Source organism: Branchiostoma belcheri, unplaced genomic scaffold (genome assembly GCF_001625305.1).
Source record: "Branchiostoma belcheri isolate BF01 breed outbred unplaced genomic scaffold, Haploidv18h27 scaffold94, whole genome shotgun sequence".
In the NCBI taxonomy this organism is placed as follows: Eukaryota; Metazoa; Chordata; class Leptocardii; order Amphioxiformes; family Branchiostomatidae; genus Branchiostoma; species Branchiostoma belcheri.
In genome coordinates, this window is record NW_017804620.1 from 24,074 (window position 1) to 49,507 (window position 25,434).

Sequence of the window (25,434 nt, forward strand, 5' to 3'; positions counted from 1 at the left end):
GGTGGGTACAGTGTGTATGTGGGTGGGTACAGTGTGTATGTGGGTAGGTACAGTGTGTGGGTGGGTGGGTACAGTGTGTATGTGGGTGGGTACAGTGTGTATGTGGGTGGGTACAGTGTGTATGTGGGTGGGTACAGTGTGTATGTGGGTGGGTACAGTGTGTATGTGGGTGGGTACAGTGTGTATGTGGGTGGGTACAGTGTGTGGGTGGGTGGGTACAGTGTGTATGTGGGTGGGTACGTGTGTGGGTGGGTACAGTGTGTATGTGGGTGGGCACGTGTGTGGGTGGGTACAGTGTGTATGTGGGTGGGTACAGTGTGTATGTGGGTGGGTACAGTGTGTATGTGGGTGGGTACAGTGTCCTTATAATGGATCCACCAGATGGCTGGATGGGTGGATGGATGGATGGATGGATGGATGGATGGATGGATGGATGGATGGATGGAAGGAAGGATGGATGGATGGATGGATGGATGGATGGATGGTTGGATGGATGGACAGTGTGTATGTTGGGACAGTGTGTATGTGGGTGGGTACAGTGTGGATGGATGGATGGATGGATGGATGGATGGATGGGTGGATGGATGGATGGATGGATGGATGGATGGATGAGATCGCCATCGCTCTGATTGCCATGCGGGGCATGTGCGGCTTCAGGCCACTGGGGGAGATAGCGGGGTACCTCAAAGGTACGCCGGTCCACCCTTAGCAAACCACCAAGTTAACTGATATCATTTGTGAGTGTTTTCTGTTTCAAGAAGATTGAAACAGAGTTTAAATTACTAAAATGTACATAATGAAATCTAATTGTCTAAAACTATTGCTATGTCTAAAACTATGTCTGAAGGGTTTGACTTCTCTTTTGTAAACCATGGAAGATGTAATGTCCCACCTTTTCTAAAATTTGTGGGTTTTGGGAAGTCAAAAGAATAACAGTTTTTTGTTTGTCTGTAAGTTTTGAGAAATTGGGATAAATTGTAGAGGTTTGAATAGTCAACTCATTTCGAGCGTTGTTATGTTGAATGTCACATGCAAACCCTCCTTTGAAGACTCTATGATCGGGCATTTCTTCTCTGGTCTCTCAGTCACTGACGAAAGCTAGTGGATAATAGCTGAAACGTTTGACCGTTTCCAAAATCATATCCAGTTGCTTGAGTAACTGCTTTTTGGCGTATCTTATTACCTGGATGTCTAACCTTCATCTACCTATGGTTGTGCTTTCTTACAGAGATTCCTGAGTTTTACGAGGCGATCGGCGCCGAGGCGGCGGAGGAGTTTCTCTCGGCGGCAGGCGCGTCCGACCCCGCCCACCAGAAAGCGGCGCTCCGGGCCCTGAAGAAGTGCTTCCACGCGCTCATGGTCTGCAACGAAGAGGTAGTCGCCAGGCTGCTGGCTGTCATGGACAAGAGGATGAAGAAAGAAAGTAAGTGGTATTGTATCCAGAACTGTGCCTCTCTAGTTCTGTGCCTGAATGGGTTAGGGCGTATGTTCGACTTTTTATGTTTACCGAAGGAAAACATAATGTTTTTGCTCCGTTTCTTCCTCTTCTTCTTCTTCTCCAAACAGTGACCTCTGACCTGACCAATGACATGATTTGTTGACGTCTGCCACCATGGTGACTGGTGTTGGGTTACATAATGTTGCAATTTAATGGTCTGCTCTACTCCTGTCACCATATACTCGTAGTACATGTATGTGAATGTGTTTGAGTAAAAATTAACAAGGCAGACCATGTCCGAAGGTAAACATTATGCATTTGCTTTGCAAATTAATGTTACTTCTCTAGTTCTAGTTGTTTTCCTTTCCTTCTTCATATATAGTTGCCGCGGGCCGAGACGTTACGGCTAGCAACGGCGAGCTGTTCCTACAGCTGCACCGACAGTATCCCGCCGATAGGGGGTGCTTTTCCATCTACCTGCTGAACGTGGTGGACATCGGACCCAGCCAGGCCATCGACGTGCCCGTCAACGAGGCGCATGCGTACATATCCGGAGGTACGTCACAACGTCGTTGGCACTCACGTGACCGTGACGTAACCTAGCGTCCGCCATGTTGGGGGGTTAAAGATTTTGTGAGGCAAAGCCGAAAAACAGAAGGCGCTTTCCTTGGTGCTGATTTCGCATCCTGTGAACGCTTGTGTGTTGAGAACGAGCAAAGGCGCTGTGTATCATACCCAGAAGCATACCTGTCTAGTTCTATGCCTGAGGGTTAGGATCAGGCACGGTTCTGGATAGTCTCCATGTGTCCAAGAACGTAGATTTGCGTCAGGCACGGTTCTGGGTGCTTGAGGACTATCCAGAATCATGCCTGTGCATGGCTCTTGATAAAGTGCGGTTCTCGATACAACAGTCCCCTAGCGGCTCCTGATGGAACTGCAGATGTTTTGTTTGTTATTTCTAGACTGTGTGGAGGTTCTGACACGGTTATGGATAGTCTCCGTGTATCCAAGAACATGGGTTTGCCCCAGGCACGGTTATGAATACTTGAGGACTATTCACGACTGATTTTGAATAAAGTACAGTTCTGAATACGTTCATTCACACGGTTCTGTATACAACACTCCCCTAGCGGCCGCCGTTTGAACTGCAGGTGTTTTGTTTGTTATATTTGCAGACTGTGTGGAGGTCCTTGCGAACGGGGATAACGTGGTGTGCGGCGGCCTGACAGACAAACAGTTCAGCCGCCTCAACGACTTCGAGACCCTCAGCGAGATGCTCAGGTCAGTTACTAGTATCTTATCCCTGGATTTTTCCTGTTTTTGTACCTTAAAAGATTCAAAAACCGGAAGTTCTGCTGCAGCACCAAGGTCAGCCAACAGGAGGAGCATATTTGACCTTGACCTTTGTCTTCCTACGACCTACCAACATACCAAATATCATCACAATCCATAAAGGCGTTCTGAAGTTATGCTGACTGCAGATGTACGTGCGGAAACACAAACACACAGACAGACAGACACACAGACAGACACACACAGAGACACGCCAAAAACAATACCTCCATTTTTCTGGAGGTATACACAGACAGACATTTTTCATGGAGGTAACTATGATTTCTACAAACACAGATAAGCTCTATTCAAACAATTGCAAGTTGAAGAGAAGACCTTGTGTTTTTCCTATCTAAATCCAGGTACGAGCCCGCCCCGTGCTCCGATAAGATCATGCGGACCAAGCCCGACCCTTCCGACCCGAACGTCGTGTTCTACGATCCAGGCATCGACGACTTCGCGGTCGCCAAGATAGAGGTACGATCATTGTAAAATGTCTCTGTTTAAAAAAAAACTTTATGTGTTATATGACGTTCAGTCCTCGTTGATTTGTAAGTAATCTGTCTGTCTGTCTGTCTATATTTATGTGTGTGTGTGAGTGTGTGTGTGTGTGTGTGTGTGTGTGATGTGTGTCTGTGTGTATGTCTCACAGTGTCGCCCTGAATGTGTCTCTCTGTGTTTGTGTATCTCCGTGTCGCCAGTCGGTCTGTGTCTGTCTGTCTCTCCGTATCGGTGTGTATGTGTCCGTGTACATTTATTTCTGTGTGTGTGTATGTGTGTGTGTGTGTGTGTGTGTGTGTGTGTGTGTGTGTGTGTGTGTGTGTGTGTGTGTGTTTGGTATGTGTACATGTGTGCATGCGTGTGTGTGTGTGTGTGTGTGTCTGTCTCTAGTAAGCTTTCTTAATCTTTCTTATTGTTGTAAATATGTCGTTGTGCATATCTTTTTTCTTTCCCAGATCCCGTCTAAGACCAAGTCCTACGTCATATCGCGCATGAGCAGTGCCAGCATCGTGCTGGTTGTCAAGGGCGACGCCACCGGCACCAACGTCACCGCCGGAGAACCAATCAGCTTCAAGCGCGGGGCCGCTATCTTCATCTCAGCCAATCAGGACGTGCGGCTAAAAATCAGCTCAAGGGGCCTTCTAATGTTCCGCGCCTACTGCCCGGTCTAGATTTTAACCCTCAGTCTGCTAAGGTTCCCGTTAGGTAATCTCCAAGCAGATACTAGGGTGGCAAAGACCGTATCAAATTGGCCAGGCAGTATCCATTATATTTGGCCAGAGAGGGTCCAATACGCCAGCCTAGGATCTGCTTGGAGATTTGTCTTGGTTACCAGATTAGGCAGCTGGGAAAAGGTTAAACTACAACACAATTCAGGATGCATTCCTGCGATATTGTTTTTAGTAAATTAAGCTCAAAAGTTCTAAACGAGAATAGCCTACCTCGTTTGTCTACCTCTACGTTGAAACGATAAAGCTCTTTACAAGATACAAGAGGACTTTATTCGTTTTCACAGTGTGTATAACGCTGAATTAAAATCGAATTTACATGATACACGAGGCTACGTTATTCCGTTTTGATGTTCGCTGTTTCCCCCTCAGCCTTCAACCTCTGCTTGGAGAGTAGTGTACTCAAATCTTTTGTCTTCCCGCCACCCCTACTCTTGCAATGGTACAAACCTTTAGAAAGTTAATAATACTAGTATGTAACCGGATACCGGATAAAGGGAAAGGTCACGAGAGTTCACTCACGCAGGACATTATGTAAGGCCGATAAGGGACCGTTACGTAAGCTTACATAAGGCGCTGGCCTTCAACTCAACCGAGAAGGAGATCTTCACCGCTAGTCCCGACTTCAAGTTCACGTCTACAGAACTGGAACACCATAAGAACCAGTCAGTCAAGTTCAGGTGCGTATCAGTAAGGTCAGGGTGACGATACTCAGACACAATGAGTGAGTGAATGAATGACTTAGAGATAATACAGACGTTTAAGTTATCCCCTTGACCACTCCTAGACATTGTGTGTGTCTTCTATATTGTTTCCCCTTTCGGCAGTCCCTGTAGTATCAGTGAGTGAGTGAGTGAGTGAGTGAGTGAGTGAGTGAGTGAGTGAGTGAGTGAGTGAGTGAGTGAGTGAGTGAGTGAGTGAGTGAGTGAGTGAGTGAATGAGTGAGTGAATGAGTGAGTGCCTGTCCTTCGTTGGAAGACAAACACTTTACAAGCCGATCACAACTCGGTCTTTTTTTGTTTTATCTGACTTCTTTACAAGGTGTTTAAGGTTTGGATAAGCAATCCCTTATCTTTCCGCTGTACGTCATAAATGTGCGGAATAAAGTTAATAAAAAACTATATATATATACATTTGTATATATACTTGAGCATATCATAGTCCACTCACCATATGGCATACCCACGACCGCATTCGGCAAGGCCGCACAACTATTACCCATATGGTTTACAACAAGGCGGTTATTGAACCTTCTAGTTACCAAGCAACTACAGGTATCCTTGAAGAACGGCACGACCCAAAATCTTGTTATAGAGGCTAACCCTGGACTTTGCCCGTACCTCACCTCTTCACCCCAGCGCTTGAGGAACAACTGAGCCATGGAAGACACGGTGAAGGCTCCCGACTCAAAGCTATCCGCCTCGACCTCAGGGCTGGTCCTACAAGAATCCAAACAGCAAAGGGTAAGTACTAAAAACTTATAGCCTAGTAGCTACTGTATACCATGGTCTCTACCAGACTATCTACGCTGGCTATATATAGGAGAATATTTGCCAGGGGAGTTTGGTCTCCTTGTAGGTTTGACTGGCCTTCGGAGGGAAGGAAACTACCTCCCCGCGGCCGGACTCCCTTTGCCAATTTTACTCTCTTTTGTTGCCGAATGCTACGATCCGTATTCCCGTAGAAAGGCCTGGTGGAGGCGAAAATCTTTCGGTGGTTCGACTGAAGAAACGCTGTCAGTTTATGCATATTGAAATATTGCTTCTTCCGTCATAACGTTGCGTATTAGGTTATATTATAGCAGCCGTCCAACCAGCTTTCTCACGGCGATTGTCGGCATTACAACATACAATGCTGAGCTATAAGGTGTCAATCGTACTATTCACGGGCCGAACTAGCCTCTACCAGGCCTTTCTACGGGAATAAGGCAAGGCGGCCAAACTCCCCTGGCAATTAGTCTCCATGATCGATATATAGCCAGCGTAGTTAGTCTGGTAGAGACTAGAAAGATCTGCTTGGCGTATTGCCAACAAGCAGTAGTTTATGTGACACCCGAAGTCACAAAATCCTGAGGACAGACAAGCATTGGCGAAATGAAGAAGGAACGAAGATAAGAAGGAATCGGCAGTCTTAAGACATGGATGCGACCAGGGAGGATACCAACGTCACCAGACGACAAGGTCGCGGAACCCAAGCACCCATAGGTCCTGCTGAAAACTGCGTGATAACAGCGGGATTGGGAGATATCAGAAAACCTTTCACAACAGGACTACAGGTAACGTTTGAAATCTCACATCCGAAATGCCAGAAAAAGCTGGAGAAGTTTCATTATTGGGAGTATCCTCCATTTGATGATCCAATGATTCTAATTAGGTACAGGGAAATGCATCCTGCCCTTATTTAGAAATATTCATGTTAATGTAACAGTTGTTATAATTAACTAATAAGAACAAGATGTGTTGTGTGTGTATTCTGCATTTTCTACAAGCAAACCTACACCGAGACACCTGTGCATGAAATTTTGCAACGTGCAACTGGCAAGATTTTAACTGCTGTGTATAATGTTACTCTTGTGCTGGAGGATATAGCTCCCTCATACCGCTTTCTTCCCTGAAATCCCTACCCTCATCTACAGCTCTCCCCGAAACTGAAAAAAAGGCATTGCGCTCTAACCGCGCTCGTAGCAACAAACGCCAGCCACTAGAAAGCCTGCACAGGAGGCTTTTATATTGCTACGTGCGTTTCTTGTATCTTGTACCAAGCAACAGGTGGCTTGTGTAACCTTTGAACATCCATTACCAGGTTCCACAACCGCACGTAGCGCCACTCCCCCGCAAACCTTCAGTTAGCTTACATCGGCTTGCGTAGTCACGTCCTTGTAAAACAGCCGTTAAGTCAACAATATAAGGATTTCAAACAGTGGAACACAAAAGAGGCTAGTAACGCCTAAAGGCTAATCTCCAGGCAGATGTTTTGGTGGCTATAAGACAGTCTCCAATAATTGGCAGTACAGAAGATTCTTGGGATAGATGTGTAGGTCTACCCAACTAGGCAATGGCTTACTACAAATGGCTAGCCCTAGAGGCGGCAACGATACGCAATGTACAACGAAACATATGACAAATAGACAGTGTGATATTGTTTTGGTAGGTGTTGTGTGTGTGTATAGTGTAGGTTTTTTGAAGATGATTATCGTAGTTATAGTGGTCAGAGAGTCTTTTTGTGAACGAAGCAACATACTATTTCCCAAGCCTGTACCATGTATTTCTGCGAAAATACGGATCGTAGAATTCTGCAAAAAAGGAGAGAGAATTGGCCTGGGGAGTCTGGCCGCGAAAGGTTGTTGTCTTCCCTCCGATGCGCGGCGATCCAAACTTCAAAACGGCAAAAACTCCTTCAACTAAATCATTCTTCTATACAGCCAGCGTTGTTGACAATAATGAATTACTACATCTATTTAACAATAAGGTCAGACTAGATGACATTTGGCAGTACAGGTCAGGGCAGTTTGACCCCCCTAGTTAATATTACACCAAGTCAACAACAGAACAAACAGGGCGGACAAACATCGCTCGAAACAGTAAAAGTTTTTGGGTCACATATCATGGTAGTCTCCACCAGACTCCTTTGCAGGCTGAATAGATAGTAGAAATCGGCCCTGTGGGTCTGGCTGTAAGGGATGGCCGCCATATTGGATCCACACATTCCACCAACATGGCGGCTATAGCTCATATTACCTCTATCCCCCAGACCCCCCGTGCCGATGTCCGGTGGTACCAGAGACAGGACCTGTGGGTCTGGCTGTACGGGATGGTTTTCATTGGCGCAATGATAGGAGCCATTTTTGGACTGGGCAGTTACAGGTGGGCATGTCTTGGAATTCCTTAAAATTTTTCTTATGAATTTTATGTGTAAATCGAGTCTTTCTGTAACCCCGGGGCTTGTTCACTATACACTCAGGGGAGGAGTGCACTGCATCTGTCTGGACTTAACAGGTACGAAGGCTTCCTCAAAATCATAAAATCATGGCAGTACCATGCAAACAATAACCCTAACAGCAACCACCGTCGCCATGGCAATGTATGTTTTCATTGCCAGTCTTGTTCTACTTGCAGAGGATGGTACGCCCCTAGCGGGCTCGCCTATAATGACACCAACACGACCCGAGAGCGGTTTTTACCGGAGCCGTACGAACCGGAAGAAGGCGTTAAAGGAAGACAAGGCGTCGATCCAGGTAGCTTTACAAGTCACTTTGGAAGAAAACTGTGACAACAGCAACATTTGTCATCACTAAGATCACTAATTCACTATTAGTTCATTGCCCCTTTTACCCCTAGAAGTAACAGTTTTCCACCTGTGCACCCGCTTATAAAAGGAGTTAACTACGAAAAGTCAAAACATATAAAAGATTTCCTACACTGATTGTGCACTAAAAGTGACACCAAAAAGATTACTACCAGTCCTCTGACCCTCCTCAAGTTGAAATGACCGCAAGCCTTTGTCACGTGCACCCGAACGGAACGGTGACGTCAGTAAGGGGTCAAAGGTTCCCCCGAAGTTTGTATTGGCCCCGTCTTAGTTAAGAGATAGATGCTGTTGTTCTGATGTGTATGGCCTCTTTCCCTCGTCTTACAAAGTTACTTATAAATATCATAATCATACCTATCGATAATAATGGTAGTTTTTGCCCCCTAGCGGCTCGATGGTACTTTTGGAAGCTGCGGCCAGAACTGGTGACTCCGTGGACGCGTCTGTTCGTGTGGGGCTGTTATACCGTCCACCAGCTGCTGGCCTGGTGGCTCCTGTACCTGGCACAGGTCAACCAACAGGTGAGCTAACACTTACAGGTCAACCAACAGGTGAGCTTACTCTATTAGGAATTGAATTTTGGCACACTGTGTGACGAAACAAGGTAATAACAATTAAACAAACTAAGTGGGGTCGTGTGGCGCAACGGCAGCGTGAGCGACTCGGAATCAAGAGGTCCCGGGTTCGAGTCCTCACATGCCACTGATCTTGTGCCCTTGGGAAAGGCACTTTACACGACTTTCCCCACTAGACTCAAGGGAAAATGAGTATTGTCTGCCCAGTATTTGTTTCTATGTGGGGACACAACACCAGCAACTGCTGCCTGTGTCCCATGTGTATTGCATTGTTGCAATTTCAATAAATCAAATCAAATCAAGTGCTCCCTTTTTCCTTTTTCAGGCAGAGAAGGGTAAAAAGTATTCCACCAATCTCAACAGATACACCTGGGCAGCTGTGGCCGTGCACACCTTCTTCCACCTGCTGCACCTGGCGCAGACTCACCTGACGTACGACGCAACCGCACAGGTGAGAAAGGGCATCTTAGGTGTTCAAATCAAATCAGTATCAAATTTGTAAGAAAAATATCATCGACTGGCAGGCCAACATCCAATACACCACCTGACTGAAATACCTTAGAAAGCCACTAAAATGCCCAAATTCGAACTTAACCTTCCTTTTCACCACTACAAGCTACCTACAGAAAACTGTAATAAAATATCCACAACATCACAAGTTATCCCGTCTAGTCACATTCCATCATAAAAATGACCACAGAAGCTAAAAAAGCAGATATTTTGCTGAAAATCACACCAGATACTTAGTAACCAAACATCTAAGTCCCACTCAAAAATCAAGCACGAGATATCATAACCATGTACCCCGCTGAAGTACCTTACAAAACCGCTAGAGTACGTACCCAAAATTGACCATAACCTTCCTTTTCCCAATTTCATCCTACCTACCAAATATCATAAAGATACATGCATCTCACCCCAAGTTATGACCGATCACAAAATCAGCAAGCAGTATGTATGGTGTACCTAAACACATAACCTTCTGACGAAGGTAATAACTACAGTAACTGCAGTTGACAAGTTTTCAAACTGTTTTTTCTTCTCAGGATGTTTCCATCGGCAGCTCCCAGGGCTCAGTTATCGTGGCTCTGCTGTTTGTGATGGCGATAGAGTTCCGGGACAGAGGCGTGTTTTTCGGCTGGCCTAACGTCACAAGTACAGGTAAGACTTATCTTGAAAGTTCATCTGTGTTGGTAGAAATCATTATGAAACAACTTTAAACTGTAATTTCCAACACAACAAATTGGACTCACCCAAATTTTCGACTGTACAACTCCAGTCTTTGTCATGGAATGAGCAATCCACCGCTTCCGTGACGTCACGCAGATAACACACGTGACTCCGTGAGCATTGGGTACGTAGTAGGTTAAAGAAAGTCTGTGGCGCCCCCCGTCTCTGTTGAATGATGGTTGCAGTGCCCTGATGTAGATGGCCTCTTTAATCCCTCGTGCAAAGAATTCCGGTTCTGTGTCCAAGATTCTTCCTCCTAGCAAATCTCTGACAACCCAGACTCATACATGACGAAGGTATGAAGTCATCGACCTTTTGTTATTTTGTAAAGCTTGCTTTTGAAAGAAATTGTTTTTTTAACATACTGATTTTCATACCCAAGACAAAGTCGGAAAAGCCATGCGGTCCTGGTCACGTGAGTCTGTACGCCTGGTCCGGAAGTACCATGGTTATGTCATCATGTGGGCTGCAGTCTACACCTTCTGGTACCATCCCATGGAAAACACGCTGGGTCACGTGATGGGGTTTTTCCACACCTGGATTCTGATGTTGCAGGGAAGCCTCGTGTACACAGACCTTCATCTTAACAGGTGGGTTCACCTTTGCCCCGTATTCGATTAATCTTTGACCTGTAAAAGCTATTTGCAACTAGAACGGTAACATTTGCCAAAGAAATGCATAATGTTTACCTTTGCATATGGTCTGCTCTGTTAATTCTGACTCAAATACACATTTTCATATATATGGTCAGACAGGAGTATAGATCCTTCTCACTATGAAATTGCAACATTATGTAACACAACACCAGTTACTATGGTGACAGACGTCAACAAATCAGGTCATTGGCTAGGTCAGAGGTCAGTGTTTGGAGCTTGTTATGCAAATCTGGAGCTAATTTGCATAATTCATGTAAATCGGAGCTAATTTGCATAATTTCTGTGCAGATACTGGCGGTTCAGCCTGGAGGTTTGGGTGACTCTACACGGCGGGCTGGTGGCCTGGCAGACCGGCGGACCGGACCAGATGGGCACCAAGCTGTGGCCCATGTTCGCTTTCGGGTTCGCCACGCTCATAGTGCTCACTCAGGTACGTCATGTGTGTAATTAACGTAAACCCATTTAAGTACACACACAGATGCACACACACACACACAAGCGTACATACACACACACAAACACACACACACACAAACACACTGACACACACACAAACACACACACACACAAACACACTGACACGCACACACACAGACACACAAACACACACACAAACACACACAGACACACAGACACACACAGACACACAAACACACACAGACACACACACACTGACACGCACAAACACACACACAAACACACACACACACATATATACATACAGACACACACACACACACACAGACACACAGAAACACACACAGAAAACAGACACACACAACGTTAGATCACCAATGTCTATGCTCAAAGTTATTATAACTTCAGCCCTCGAAGCAAATCGAAGCAAGCAACGTACCTCTGACTACTTGTTTCTTGCGGGTGTCTTACATGACCTTGAACTGTTCCTCTTGCATTCACAGCTGTTCGGTCTGCCTTTCTGGAAGCACCTTCCTGCCTGGTCACGTGTCGTCCCCGCCGTGGCGTTCCTTCCCGTGATGCTCTACTGCTACAGCTGGATCCCGGATAGAACCGGACGCCCTTGGACGCGACTCTGGGAACCAATCGTCATCCCTTTCAACAACTGGGGCTTTGCCCTGGTCATATGTGTCCTCGTGACCTTCGGCCTCTACGTAGAACGCAAACTGACCAATGGCAGCAGCCCTAACAACGCATTGAGCACGTTCGGGCGATTTGCGTATGCTTGGGGCTTCTTGTTGATGTATTTGGCTGTTATTATAATTGCCTGGGCTATTCAGTATTATGACTTGCAGATTTCAGGTGCATCCATGATGGTGGTCCATGAGGCCATTTGGATCATGTTTGTTGTGGTAGCAGGATTTTTTGTCAGAAGGGTAGTTGAAGCGAAAGTCAAGAAGGTCAATGTCGAATTCGAAAAAGCGCGGGAAAACCACGAGATTCCCGGAAAGGGCGTTCCAGGAAGTTACGGTTCGATTCCAATGTCATTGGACGACGGCAAGGTCAAGGAAACTGTTTTGCCCTGATCTGATAGTTGAAACAAGACTGGCAATGAAAACATACATTGCCATGGCGACGGTAGTTCAATGCTGTTAGGGTTATTGTTTGCATGGCACTGCCATCATTTCATGATTTTGAAGAAGACTTGGTACCTGTTAAGTCTAGACAAATACAGTGCACTCCTCCCGAGTGTATAATGAACTAGCCCCGGGGTCACAGAAAGTAGGGCCATCCAGGGAAGACAGGTTTTCCCAAGGGTTTCCAGAAATATGGGCATAGATGTGGGTCAGAGACATGCCTGTGGACATTCCATTCTTGTGGACAAAATGCCTGTACCATTCCTAGAATTCTTGCAAACTGCACACAATACTGTACCATTAGGCTCCTCCCTGAGACGTCGCCAAAAAGTTAATGTCTCCCTTTCCCACCAGCATTTCTTGCTGCTTCTGTTGCAAATGTGGCTAGAATGACAACTCACATCATGCTATATATATCTGATATAAGGTAAATAGATGTTTATGTTTTAATTATGTGAATGTAAATTTAATAGTAACTAATTTATTATTTTTTTTATAATTGAAGTCTTCGTGAACAACCCTTTTGAAACTATAAGATAGGTGAAATATACCGCTTTTATTCAGTGAATTGCATTACATTTATGGTATTATAATACTTAATAAATGTGCCACTTTTAATATCGTCTAACATCGAAGGCTCTCGTAATAAAATCTAGGTGGATACTCTATTCCATCTCTTTGTGATCTATTTAATCTTATGTACATAATAGGTACATATCTACACCATGTAATTCACTCCATGTAATACAACTGTACAACGCAAGAATATGCAACAACAAGAAAAACGAATATATCTGTACATCAATAGCTAAATTAGTTAGATTTGTTACACACAAGAAAAATGTTAAATAAAACGACACCCCATAGATACCTTTCGACGTGAAAATATAATAATAATGATAATATATGAAATAAAATACATACACAAATATAATTTCAGTATATAAGTACAACATATGCCAGGTACATATACATATACAGCAACATTTTTGGTGACTAAGACCATTGGCAAACCTGTCTTTTGTTTTGCCGACAGCGTGCCACATACCAAATCTCATAAAGATCCTTCCACAACTTCTCGAGTTGCTGTTCACAAATCTACCATCACATCCAAAAACAAACGGCACCGAAAACAACATTAACCAATAACCTTCAGTGTGCGGAGGCAAAGAAAGAAAGGGAAAGGGTAAATGGAATGCGTTAGGTGACAAAATCAGTACATCGATGAGCGGAATGAATTGAGAAAAAGAAGTCACGCTTGGGACCGCATTGCTCACAATGCTTCACAATGAGGACTTCCAGTCAGCATTGCCCTGAGGAATGTGGTAGAAAGGCTACCGAAATGTTGGTAGGTCCACAGACCGTTAAAGAGGAGATAGAGAAGTAGCAGTTCAAACTAGAAGTCCTACCTGACCTTAGACTCTACTCTACTCAAATATCTATCCAGTTGTGTACCGAGACAATTTCTTGGGATCTTGAAAATTAAAGCTAAATCACTTTAGCAAATAACCAAATAAGGTAAGGATTTTTCAGCATATATTTCATTCTTATCGGTGAGGCTTACGAATGGTGGTTTCTACGCTGCCATAATGTCTTAAGTTTGTAATCTTGAGAGATTAAAACTATCAAAATCACTTTAAGGCGGACTCCTTAAGCTGCAGCTGCCCTTGTTCCAGTTCGATCACGCTGACCTGGCCATAGAACGTTCCGGGAATTCCTTTTCCTGGAATCTCACCACTCTCCGTGTTTGGACAAACCTTGACCTTCTCTCCCGGAGCTTCCACCACTCTTTTCACCAGGAATGCGGACACGACAGCGAAGATTATAAACACAGGCACATGCACGAACATCATAGCAGGTCCTGGTATCGGGGCATCGTAGTACTGCAGCGACCACGAAAGTACCACTATGATAACATACATACACAAGGACGCTACTAGATACCCCACCCTCCCCAAATCACTCAAACTACGCCCTCCCTTCCCATTGGCCACTTTACGTTCGACGTAAAGGCCAAAGGTGACAAGGCCACATATGACGAGCGGAAAGAGATACTGGTTGAGCGGGATGAGGAAGGGTTCCCGAAGGCGTGTCCATGGCCGCCCGTTTTCGTCAGGTATCCAGCTGTAGCAGTACAGCAGCACGCCCAGGTACAGAAGGGCTGGGACGCCGCGCGACCAGGCCGGCAGATGCCTCCAGAACGGCAGGGTGAAGATCTGTAATTAACGTTAATTATGGGTTAATTAGGACAATCAACGTTAACAAGAATTGGCAACTTTAATTTGCCCGACAAATACATATTGTTATATATATATGTGTGTGTTATTATGTGTGTGTGTGTGTGTGTGTGTGTGTGCTCTGTCCTGCTACTTGCTACATAATGCAATCAAACACCACAGGGTGTCTGCTACAGCATCAGTTACCATGGCGACAGCCGTCTGGTTCAGGTCATTGACCTTAAAGATCGAAGATGTCACACAACACTACATCTTTGCCAAACGTACCTGAGTGAGCACTATGAGCGTGGCGAACCCGAAAGTGAACATGGGCCACAGCTTGGTGCCCATCTGGTCCGGTCCGCCGGTCTGCCAGGCCACCAGCCCGCCGTGTAGAGTCACCCAAACCTCCAGGGTGAACCGCCAGTATCTGCACATAAATTATGCAAATTAGCTATTGCCGGTATCTATCAGTAAATTATGCAAATTAGCTCTCGCCAGTATCCGTCAATAAATTATGCAAATTAGCGCCTGGTTTGCATAACTAGCATTTAGTTATGTCAATAACCGAGCACCGAACCTATCTAGTTCCATGTCTGAATAGGTTAGGGTTAGGATCAGGCACGGTTTTTGATAGTCGCCGCGAATCCAAGAACGTAGATTTGTCCCTGGCACTGATTTGTCACAGGATTCTGGATATGCGTGGTCTATCCAAAAACCATGGCTAAGCATAGTTCTGGATAAAGCATGGTTCTGGATATAACAAGGCCTGTTAAGAGTCTTAGAAATTTGTCCAGGTAAAGTTTGCGAGACAACATTTTTTTAAATCTTTTTTTGTCTTACCTGTTGAGGTGAAGATCTGTGTAGAAGAGGCTTCCTTGAAGCATCAGAATCCAGGTGTGGAAAAACCCCATCACGTGACCCAGCGTGTTTTCCATTGGATGGTACCAGAAGGTGTAGACTGCAGCCCACATGATGAGGTAACCGTGGTACTTCCTTATAAGGCTCACGGACTCACGTGACCAGGACCGCATGGCTTTTCCGATTTTATCTAGAAATTACAGAATGAAAATCCACAGATCTTTGTTAGTCGCCTTAGTTATTTCAATAACTGAAACCTGTAATTGTGTTTGTACAGGTAGCATGAATTTAGGATGAAATATTATTTTCGAGTTCACCGGCGGTCATAGGAACAGAATGTGTATTCCATTTGGGGTAACCTGCGGCCATTGGAACAGAACACATATTCCATTTAGGGTTATCTGGGGCCATTAGAATAGAGCGAGTCTCCCATTTGTCATCTGGGTTTATTTGGATGTTTTAAGAGTGCTGATAAAAGTATTATTTTTCTAGTGACAACGTTAACATTATCTTGAAAGTTCATCTGTATTGGTAGAAATCATAATGAAGCAAGTTTAAACTGCAATTTCCAACACAACAAATTGGACTGAACAACCATCCCTCAACAGAGACGGGGGGCGCCACAGACTTTCTGCAACCTATGATCCACTGCTCACGGAGTCACGTTTATTATCTGCGTGACGTCACGGAAGCGGTGGATTGCTCATTCCTTGACAAAGACTGTAGTTGTACAGTCGAAAATTTGGGTGAGTCCAATTTGTTGTGTTGGAAATTGCAGCTTAAACTTGCTTGATAACGTTAACATTGCTAGGCCTTACCTGTGCTTTTGACGTTTGGCCAGCCGAAGAACACGCCTCTGTCCCGGAACTCTATGATCATCACAAACAGCAGAGCAACGATAACCGAGCCCTGAGAACTCCCGATTGTCACGTCCTAGGCAAGGGGTTGAAGAGAGATAGATGAATGACTGGGAAAAGCAACTAGAAAGGTAACATTTGCCAAGCAAATGCATAATGTTTACCTTCACACATGGTATGCTCTGTTAATTCTGACTCAAATACATTCATACATATATATATATATGGTCAGACAGGAGTATAGATCCCTCCTACTATAAAATTGCAACATTATGTAACCCAACACCAGTTACCATGGTGACAGACGTCAACGTCTCACCTGTGCGGTTGCGTCGTACGTCACGTGCGTCTGCGCCAGGTGCATCAGGTGGAAGAAGGTGTGCACGGCCACAGCTGCCCAGTTGTACTTACTCAGCCGCGGGGAGTACTTCTTACCCTTCTGGGACTGCGGGGAAATTGGACGCGTACAGTTAAAATGACGGATTTATTTTATTGAAAATACAAATACTACTAGAGAATTACATTTGCAAAGCAAATGCATAATGTTTACCTTCGGACATGGTCTGATCTGTTAATTCTTACTCAAATACATTCACATACATGTAGCGTTACCACTAGTATATGGTGACAGAAGCAGAGCAGACCATGAAATTGCAACATTATGTGACCTAACACCAGTCACCATGGTGACAGACGTCAACAAATCCTGTCATTGGTCAGGTCAGAGGTCACTGTTTGGAGAAGACGAAGAGGAAGAAACTGAGCAAAAACGATATAAAAAGTAAAAAAGTAAAATGCTTGAGTTACGACTAGCGCACCTGTAGCGGCATAGGCCTAGTTCACCTGTGTTAGCTCACCTGTTGGTTGACCTGTGCCAGGTACAGGAGCCACCAGGCCAGCAGCTGGTGGACGGTGTAACAGCCCCACACGAACAGTTGAGTCCACGGAGTCACCAGTTCTGGCCGCAGCTTCCAGAAGTACCAGCGACCATCTAAAAAACATAACAGTGAAAACACGCATGTTAATGTTACTCAGACAGCGTCAAAATGAGGCGGGACCTGCAGTTTTGGTTTTGCCGCAAGGAGCGCATTTGGTGACAGGAGCAGAGGAGACCATGAAATTGCAACATTATGTAACCCAACACCAGTTACCATGGTGACAGACGTTAACAAATCAGGTCATTGGCTAGGTCAGAAGTCAGTGTTTGGAACGGAAGAAGAAGAAGAAGAGGAAACGTAGCATTATAACAATATGTTTTCCTTCAGTAAACATAAAAATGTTGTAGTTCAATTCTCTATCTTTCTTTCTTTCCATAAAAAAGCAGAAAGCGGCAGAAAATGAAGAAAACCTACCTGAGCCCGGATGCTGTCTGCCCTTGACCCCGGGCTCCAGGACGTACGGCTCCGGTAAGAACCGCTGTCGGGTCGTGTTGGTGACGTTATAGGCGAACCCGACAGGCGCGTACCAACCCCTGGTACATGGTACATGGTGCAATCAGAAAACATGCTTTATTTATGAATAGCAAAGTTTTTGATCACATTTATCACTTTTTTACGAGCCGACGTTTTGATGACCGTCTGTCATCTTCATCAGGGTAATTCTGACTGGTTTGCTGTGCACTGACGCTAGATGTTACTTGGCGCATAGTGCACTAAAGGTGTTGCATGGTTCACAGTGCACTATTACTTGGTGTACTATGCACCAAGTAACATCTAGCGTCAGTGCACAGCAACTTTGTCGTACATTTCCCATTTCATGCACCTTACTTCAAGATACGGTTCCACGGCAGTGTTGGGTAATGTTTTAATCTTAGGACACCACTATAACGTCTTAGAGAATGTGTTTAACTACTTCTGTAAAACCCACCTGTAACTGCCGATTCCGAATATGGCTCCTATCAGGCCGCCAATGAAAACCATCCCGTACAGCCAGACCCACAGGTCCTGTCTCTGGTACCACCGGACATCGGCACGGGGGGTCTGGGGGAGAGAGTTAATGTTAGCTATAGTCGCCATGTTGGTGGAATGTGTGGATCCAAGATGGCGGCCATCCCGTACAGCCAGACCCACAGGTCCTGTCTCTGGTACCACCGGACATCGGCACGGAGGGTCTGGGGGAGATAGTTAATGTTAGCTATAGTCGCCATGTTGGTGGATTGTGTGGATCCAAGATGGCGGTCATCCCGTACACACAGGTCCTGTCTCTGGGGAAATAGAGGTTAAAATCCATCCAATCTCCTGGCAGATCTTTTCGTAGCCACCAAGACAGTATCAAATTGGCCAGGCAGTATCTTATTTGCCCAATGGCTTAAATAAATATCAACTAAAATTGCCCCAAATTAATGTCGTAAAACCTCAGTTTACAATATATAAACAAGGGACTACTCATGGAGGGTCTGTGTTAAAGAAATGTTTTTGGTTTGTTGTTCATTTCATCTCCTTGCAGCTCCAAGTGAACACGGGACCGGTTGTACATGACCGGATGTTTCTCCAGTCTATCCTTGAAATCATTATCACTTCCACCATCTGTGAATGCTTTCAAGGCACGACTGGACAGACATGTGGAAAAACATCCGGTCATGTACAACTACAGGTCTTTAGACCATCCACTAAAACCCACCATGATGTAGCCTCCATAACATACCAAAAACTGGGAGTTTTGGGGTCTTCGTGGTCTTTGGGAGCTTTTATGATTATGTGCTATTTTCTGATTGCATATAGACAACATAGCCGGCCTGGTTGAATTACCCCCGTTTAGAACTGGGCTAATCAGAAAACAGCCGAAGACCACCAAAACCCCAGTTCTATAAGCCTGCTACGGAGGCTAATCAGAAAACAGCCGAAGACCACCAAAACCCCAGTTCTATAAGCCTGCTATGGGCTGACCATGATTTTCGTACAAGCAGAGAAGCAATGAGGAGAGGTCTAAACTGGACACCGGCAGTCCTACCTGACCGTAATGACCTACTCTAAGCCACCACCCCGATATCGTGAGCCCGAAAACGCACGGCGTCTTTTTGTACATTACACAGAATTAGCGTTACGTCATACGACGTACTTAGTCTAGTACTAGTATTACCGGTCACGCTCTACAAAGCAAACAAATGACCAAATTAGATCTGTTCAAATTCGTTGAAACCAATATTGTCTCCATACATACGTTGCAACAAGCATGTTAATTGTGTGGCGCCGTTAAATAAGTTTAAAAACTTGAGTGCTGCGCTACACTTTGTTACTATTTTGGTATGTATTCTTGATTGTGTTTCAGAATTTTTGGGGGTCATTTTTGTTCATTTCTTCTTCATGCAGCTCTAGGTAAACCACCACCCCGATATCGTAAGCCCGAAAACGCACGGCATCTGCTTGGAGATTACACAGCATTAGCGTTACGTCATACGGTATAATAGTATTACTATACACACACTCAGGTCTTTGCTTTACAAGGCAAGCAAACGGCCCAAACAAATGGCCGAAGCAAATGAGTCTATAGCTAATAGATCTGTCCAAATTTGTTGAAGCTCCATACATAATTTGCAACCAGCATCCAAAAATCTCTTATTCAGTCATGCAGGTTGAATGAAACTTAACAACCAGGTAAGTTGATCACGTCTATTGAAGAAACCGGTTTTGCCTCTATACAATTTTAATCTCTAGATGAACCCTGGAGAACCTGCATGTACCGGGTTGAATATATATCCAACAAAACAGCACAGCAATTTCTGAATCATTCACGCAGGTTGAATGAAAGGAAACAACCAGGTGAGTTGATCACGTCTATTGAAGAAACCGGTCTTGCCTCTATACAATTTCAGCCCTATTGTTATTAAGTAGGTGAGTCTTGCACACCTGACGTGTCTTGCCGCGTGACCTACCCAGCCTGACCTACTTCTAGCCTCCATAGCACGCCAAAAACTGGGGGTTTTGGGGGTATTCATGGTCTTTTATGTGCTATTTTCTGATAGCATATAGACATCATAGCCGGGCTGGCTGAATTACCCCCGTTTTTAGAACTGGGCTGATCAGAAAACAGCCGAAAAGACCACCAAACCAAACCCCCAAGCCTGATACGGAGGCAAACACGTAGATTCCGATCTTACAAATCGCTTCCAGGCTTACAAAATACATAAGGAAATGGCCTTTGGACTTAAACACCCTAAAGCTGTTAATACGGGCGAAACATCTAATTAAAATTTGCATGACATTATGATAAAATCGGCAAGTGTTTGAGTGATAATGCCGGGACTGTGTTTTACCACACTGGCGATGCAAAATACTGGATCACCTTTTAACCCAACCCATGATAAGCTTTTTTTTAAATTAAAATCATGACTTGAACAAAGATGATTTGATATTTAGAGTACACAAGACGTAGGGGAGCTGGTTTTAAGATCAGCGATAACAAAATCCCTTTCTCAGTCCCCCAAATCAGTTTGCATTGACGAAAACCAACAACAAACAACCACAGATCTTACCTGAGGCATTTCATCCTTATCGGGAGGCAGTCGCCCTTCTTTAAGAACTAGACCAAGACTGGAACAAGAAGATGTCATCTGTGCTCTTGATTCTTCCGTAGCTTCGTCCATGTCTGATGTACAACTAGTACTGTTGTGGTAATAACTCGCGTGCGACCCAGAGCTCGGGGGTCTTAATGGGGCCTTTTCCGTAATCGGTCGTTTTAATTCTACATAGAGCGTAGACGGACCGCTCTAATTCAACGTAGAGCGTAATTGACGAATTTTGCGTAGAGAGCAATCCGCCGTTTTATTTTACGTAATAGGGAGAGTTTTTAATTCAGCGTAATACGTTGCCAGCTCTCAAAATTCAATTCAGCGTAGAACGTTGTCGGGACCCCCATGCAGGCCCTCCTTAATGTATGCGCCTGATAATGTGATTTACGGTCTAAAAATAGGAAGTGGGTCTGCATGGGGGTTAGAAGGCGGCCTCATGCTAAATTCAGAAGGGCAGACATTACAGACAACGTTTACATTGATAGGGTACGTTTGCGCTAAATGAAATAAAATCCTATGCCATATAATTGCTTGTTTATATACACTTTAGTGCCGGCGAACTACGTAGAGTAAAAGCGAGCGATCATATCTTAAGGAAAAGGCATGCAGCGAAAAACCCCATTGTGGTCCTCTGGGAAACCGAAAGCGTTTCGTGTCAATGACAACAAAGGCCCTGTTCAGACTGAGTCGGCGAAACCGCTTTACACGTGGTTTCCGCCTGTCATTGGGTGGATAATGGTTATTATGATCAACTGATATAATCCATGATGGAAATGAAATGAAATGAGGATCTTATTTTCATCATCAATGAGAAAAATGTATAATTTCGTCAGTGGGAATGGTTAACATCATTTGGCGAAGGTATGGGATCGTGGAACTCTTGTTCCATAATAAGCTTAAGGCCACACCAAGTAATTTTTTGGATGCACTGGAGACGTTAAATTTGATGCGAAAGCCCGATATAAAAAAAAAAAACATGAAGGGCTGAAAAAACAAGATGCCTAGATTTGGAACATACTAAGGAAATACGAAATTCGATGTTAGGAAACAAATAAAATAAAAGAACAGAGTGTACCAAGAAACAAGTCTTTTATTCGTCATAAAAACAGCAATAAATCAAATAAACAGCAGTAGTCGCCCTGTTCTGATTCTTTCCTTTCATCACATCTTCTCTTATTACATTTTGCGACACTGTCGTGACAATTTGATCACAATACAGTAAGCAGAATTCAAAAACTTTTAAATCTTACATTCCTTTTTACATGTAGTCTAATATACCAGCATTATGGCAGCAGCTACGTAACTGTTTAGTAGTAAGGTATACACCAAATTGTGAGGAACAAAGTTTTTATGTAATATATATATATATATATATATATATATATATATATATATATATATATATATATCCCACTGAGACACCATTTGTCACTTATTGAGGGTCAGATTTGGTGAAGTTAAAGTTTTCCATTTGCTACAGCTTAAGTTTAAAGTTATGTTTTTTATTTATTTTTTGAAGGTTTATAAAGGCCCCCCCCCAAAAAAAAACCCTATGCTGTTTTTTTCAACCAGCATCCAAATCAAAGCATAGGGGGCCCCTATGCACAATAGCCTAGTGAGAACTATCATGAGAGTTAAGGGACCACCAAGTGGCGAGGAATGATAGTTACAATGTTTATTGATTTACTAGTGACCACCAACTCTCCACATGGTCCCATAGCGACAGCCCACGCGAGTTCAATGTTCGCGATGGTGCGGACAAACTCACCCTGGCTTGTAAACATGTCTACCCGGTTGTTTCCAAAATTCGCCACAATGATGAGACCAGAGGTGTCCAGACAAATACCTTCAGGCCGGGGAACGTTCAGTTGCCCCTTTCTAGAGGTGCCGAATTCAAATATCTTTACTCCGGAGGGATTGTACTTCTGGATGGTTTTATGCCTATCCGTCAGCAGGACATTTCCGTCGTTATCCGATGTAACTCCCCCGATCCCGCGTACCCATGAACTCCAAAGGCGAGAGCCGTTTGGATCAAACATCATAATGGTTGTTTTGTCTCCCACGATAAGTTTATTGTTGCGCACGTCCATCGCGATGACGGGATAGACGCTCTTGAGGCTTACGTCAAATGTTTTGATGGGCTGTCCGTTCTTACTGTACTGTACGACATGTCCTTCATTGGAGCGCGAGTGCCTTCTCCCCAGTACCCACAGGTAGCCAGGCCCCACACCGATAGCAACACTCAAAGGGCACATTCTCGTACTTTCACCTGGCAGTACCGTTTGAAAGCGGCGGAGAAAGGTCCCCTTTATACTGAAGACCTGGACTCGTTTGTTTACACGATCAGTCACAAATATCTCATTGTCAGCAGACACGGCAACTCCCGAGTTAGATTTAAATTTTCCAGGTTGTGTTCCGTACCCGCCAAACGTGATCTTCTCTTGCTTTACGTCACAACCTTTTGTCATGAGTGATAAAAAAAAAGTATAAAACTTTTACATTTACACACGCCACGCACGCGCACACACTCACGCGCACACACACACTCACACACACACACACACACACACATGGGCCCTGGTGCATAAAGCTACTTTTACTCACCGTAAGAAATTATCTTGTTCATTGTCGTATCCAATATCCTAGCATTGCCTCATGACACAGAGGGACCAAGTTTAAGACATTGTGTAATGACACAGAGGGACCAAGTCTAAGGCATTGTCTCATGACACAAAAATATCAAATAATGGAATTCTGTTCAGATGTGAAGAACACGGATAAAGACATTTTGTACACACGGAGAGACTTCTGTGGGTGGTTGCGGGGTAAAACCGACCTCAGCGACACAATCTAGACTCAGTGCCCGGAGTTGGTATGTGTGTGGGCGACCATACATTGAATAAACATATCAAGGTTCTTAACACTCTACTCTATAGGACAAGGGCATATTCTATTCTCAAAATTGTGACGGCAATCTGCTATAGGAAATAAATGAAATAAGTGATCTCTTTTTAAAGAATTCACGAAATCTTGCCATTAATTTAGACTTCCTCGTGGCCTTAAGCCCCCCCCCCTACGTTGACGACAAAGTGAAATACATACTTGAGCCTATTACAATAAACTTGCGCATTCCTGCATTAATTTTTTTGTTGTTGTTGGTGGTATTTGACCACAAAGTTACATGGACATGTCACCACTATGGCAGTTTGCAATGCGCCCTAGGCCTACAAACTTCAAACAATATATGGATATACATATTTACTTCAAATACAATCTGGAGTAAAAAGAGACTACAAATCAATGTTGGTCCCCCATGTACTTAATACCTGTATCTGTATAATTATTTAGGTACAGCAAAAAAAAAAACAGTTGCTTAAGCAACTGGATATGCTTTTGGAAATGATCAAACGTTTCAAGTATCATGACTACCTTTTGTTAGTTACACTTTTTGGCGTATCTTATTACCTGGATGTCTAACCTTCACTGATTTATTTAGGTACAGGTCTGGACCTGAACATCTGGAGAACCATTTTGTGCACTTAAGATTGGTAAATGTATTCTCAAAGACGACAGTTTTGACAATCTATGCCATGTTGGGCTATGCGTTAAATTTAGGGCTTCAAGGAAGCACTATTTGCTCGTGGAAAGATAGTTACAGTGCTTGTAAATATGCTAGTCACAACCAACTCTCCACATGGTCCCATAGCGACATCCCGCGGGTATGTAATGCTCGCGATGGTGCGGACAAACTCGCCCTGGCTTGTGAACATGTCTACCCGGTTGTTTTTAGTATTCGCCACAATGATGCGACCAGAGGTGTCAAGACAAATACCAACGGGATAGTTCAGTTGCCCCTTCCCCTGTCCAAAGGTGCCGAATTCAAATATCTTTACTCCGGAGGGATTGTACTTCTGGATGGTTTTATACCCATCCGTCAGCAGGACATTTCCCTCCTTGTCCGATGTGACTCCCCAAATCCCGTATACCGTACGCACTTCTGAAGTCCAAATACGAGAGCCGTTTGGATCAAACATCATAATGGTTGTTTTGCCTCCCACGATAACTTTATTGTTGCGCGCGTCCATCGCGATGACGGGATAGACGCTCTTGGAGAGGCTTACGTCAAATTTCGTTATGGGCTGTCCGTTCTTGCTGTACTTTACTACATGTCCTTCATTGTAGGGCCATTTACTTCTTGTAATCAGTACCCACAGGTAGCCAGGCGCCACGTCCAAAGCAACACCATGAGCGTACATTGCCTTACTTTCACCCGGCAGTACCGTTGGAAAGCGGCGGAGAAAGGTCCCATCTATACTGAAGACCTGGACTCGTTTGTTGTCACGATCAGTCACAAATATCTCATTGTCAGCAGACACGGCAACTCCCGAGATCAATCTAAATTTTTCACGTAGTGTTCCCCATCCGCCAAACGTGATCTTCTCCGGCTGTACGTCACAACCTTTTGTCAAGAGTGATAAAAAAAGGATTTTCCAAACCAAAATTGAAAACATTTACATTTACACACGCCACGCACGCGCACACACTCACGCAAACACACACACACACACACACACACTTACACACACAGACACACACACACACACACACACACACACACACACACACACATGAGCCCTGGTGCATAAAGCTACTTTTACTCACCGTAAGAAAT

The 25,434-nt window shown here is 44.4% G+C and overlaps 4 protein-coding genes across 4 annotated transcripts in view; 2 read left to right on the forward strand and 2 right to left on the reverse strand.

The window, feature by feature from the left end:
• LOC109461573 (mannose-6-phosphate isomerase-like) overlaps window positions 1–4,132 on the forward strand; it is a 12,104-nt gene extending 7,972 nt beyond the window's left edge. The window contains exons 5-10 of the mRNA XM_019757946.1: window positions 658–689; window positions 1,229–1,423; window positions 1,821–1,994; window positions 2,614–2,719; window positions 3,133–3,247; window positions 3,727–4,132. Of these exons, the coding sequence (XP_019613505.1) occupies window positions 658–689; window positions 1,229–1,423; window positions 1,821–1,994; window positions 2,614–2,719; window positions 3,133–3,247; window positions 3,727–3,942 (838 nt within the window). The 3' untranslated portion in view covers window positions 3,943–4,132. The remainder of the gene's footprint in view (window positions 1–657; window positions 690–1,228; window positions 1,424–1,820; window positions 1,995–2,613; window positions 2,720–3,132; window positions 3,248–3,726) is intronic.
• A 414-nt stretch (window positions 4,133–4,546) lies between these two features.
• Window positions 4,547–12,341, forward strand: LOC109461610. Its single transcript, XM_019757987.1, has 10 exons — window positions 4,547–4,679; window positions 5,358–5,462; window positions 7,750–7,862; window positions 8,115–8,233; window positions 8,695–8,828; window positions 9,208–9,333; window positions 9,929–10,043; window positions 10,495–10,702; window positions 11,057–11,198; window positions 11,689–12,341. The coding sequence occupies exons 2-10, from the start codon at window positions 5,379–5,381 to the stop codon at window positions 12,268–12,270; spliced, it is 1,623 nt and encodes a 540-aa protein (XP_019613546.1). The 5' UTR covers window positions 4,547–4,679; window positions 5,358–5,378; the 3' UTR covers window positions 12,271–12,341.
• A 1,611-nt stretch (window positions 12,342–13,952) lies between these two features.
• Window positions 13,953–20,858, reverse strand: LOC109461615. Its single transcript, XM_019757993.1, has 9 exons — window positions 20,727–20,858; window positions 18,122–18,234; window positions 17,608–17,726; window positions 17,113–17,246; window positions 16,575–16,700; window positions 16,217–16,331; window positions 15,381–15,588; window positions 14,826–14,967; window positions 13,953–14,537 (listed from the first exon to the last, which is right to left on the reverse strand). Exons 1-9 carry the CDS (start codon window positions 20,835–20,837, stop codon window positions 13,953–13,955), a joined length of 1,653 nt encoding a protein of 550 aa, XP_019613552.1. The 5' UTR covers window positions 20,838–20,858.
• A 1,538-nt stretch (window positions 20,859–22,396) lies between these two features.
• The window catches only part of LOC109461530 (E3 ubiquitin-protein ligase TRIM71-like), a 3,896-nt gene continuing 858 nt past the window's right edge, over window positions 22,397–25,434 (reverse strand). The window contains exon 2 of the mRNA XM_019757910.1: window positions 22,397–22,608. Coding sequence (XP_019613469.1) covers window positions 22,397–22,608 — 212 coding nt within the window. The remainder of the gene's footprint in view (window positions 22,609–25,434) is intronic.

What these genes read in the sequence shown, in the direction of transcription:
- LOC109461610 (XM_019757987.1), top strand. Translation starts at nt 5,379, where the DNA reads ATGGAAGACACGGTGAAGGCTCCCGACTCAAAGCTATCCGCCTCGACC. An exon ending in AAGAATCCAAACAGCAAAGG is followed by an intron (nt 5,463 to 7,749) that starts GTAAGTACTAAA and finishes TCTATCCCCCAG; the next exon opens with ACCCCCCGTGCCGATGTCCG. An exon ending in CGTACGACGCAACCGCACAG is followed by an intron (nt 9,334 to 9,928) that starts GTGAGAAAGGGC and finishes TTTTCTTCTCAG; the next exon opens with GATGTTTCCATCGGCAGCTC.
- LOC109461615 (XM_019757993.1), bottom strand. Translation starts at nt 20,837, where the DNA reads ATGGACGAAGCTACGGAAGAATCAAGAGCACAGATGACATCTTCTTGT. An exon ending in CAGACAGCATCCGGGCTCAG is followed by an intron (nt 17,247 to 17,607) that starts GTAGGTTTTCTT and finishes TATGTTTTTTAG; the next exon opens with ATGGTCGCTGGTACTTCTGG. An exon ending in ACAGATCTTCACCTCAACAG is followed by an intron (nt 14,968 to 15,380) that starts GTAAGACAAAAA and finishes ATTTATGTGCAG; the next exon opens with ATACTGGCGGTTCACCCTGG.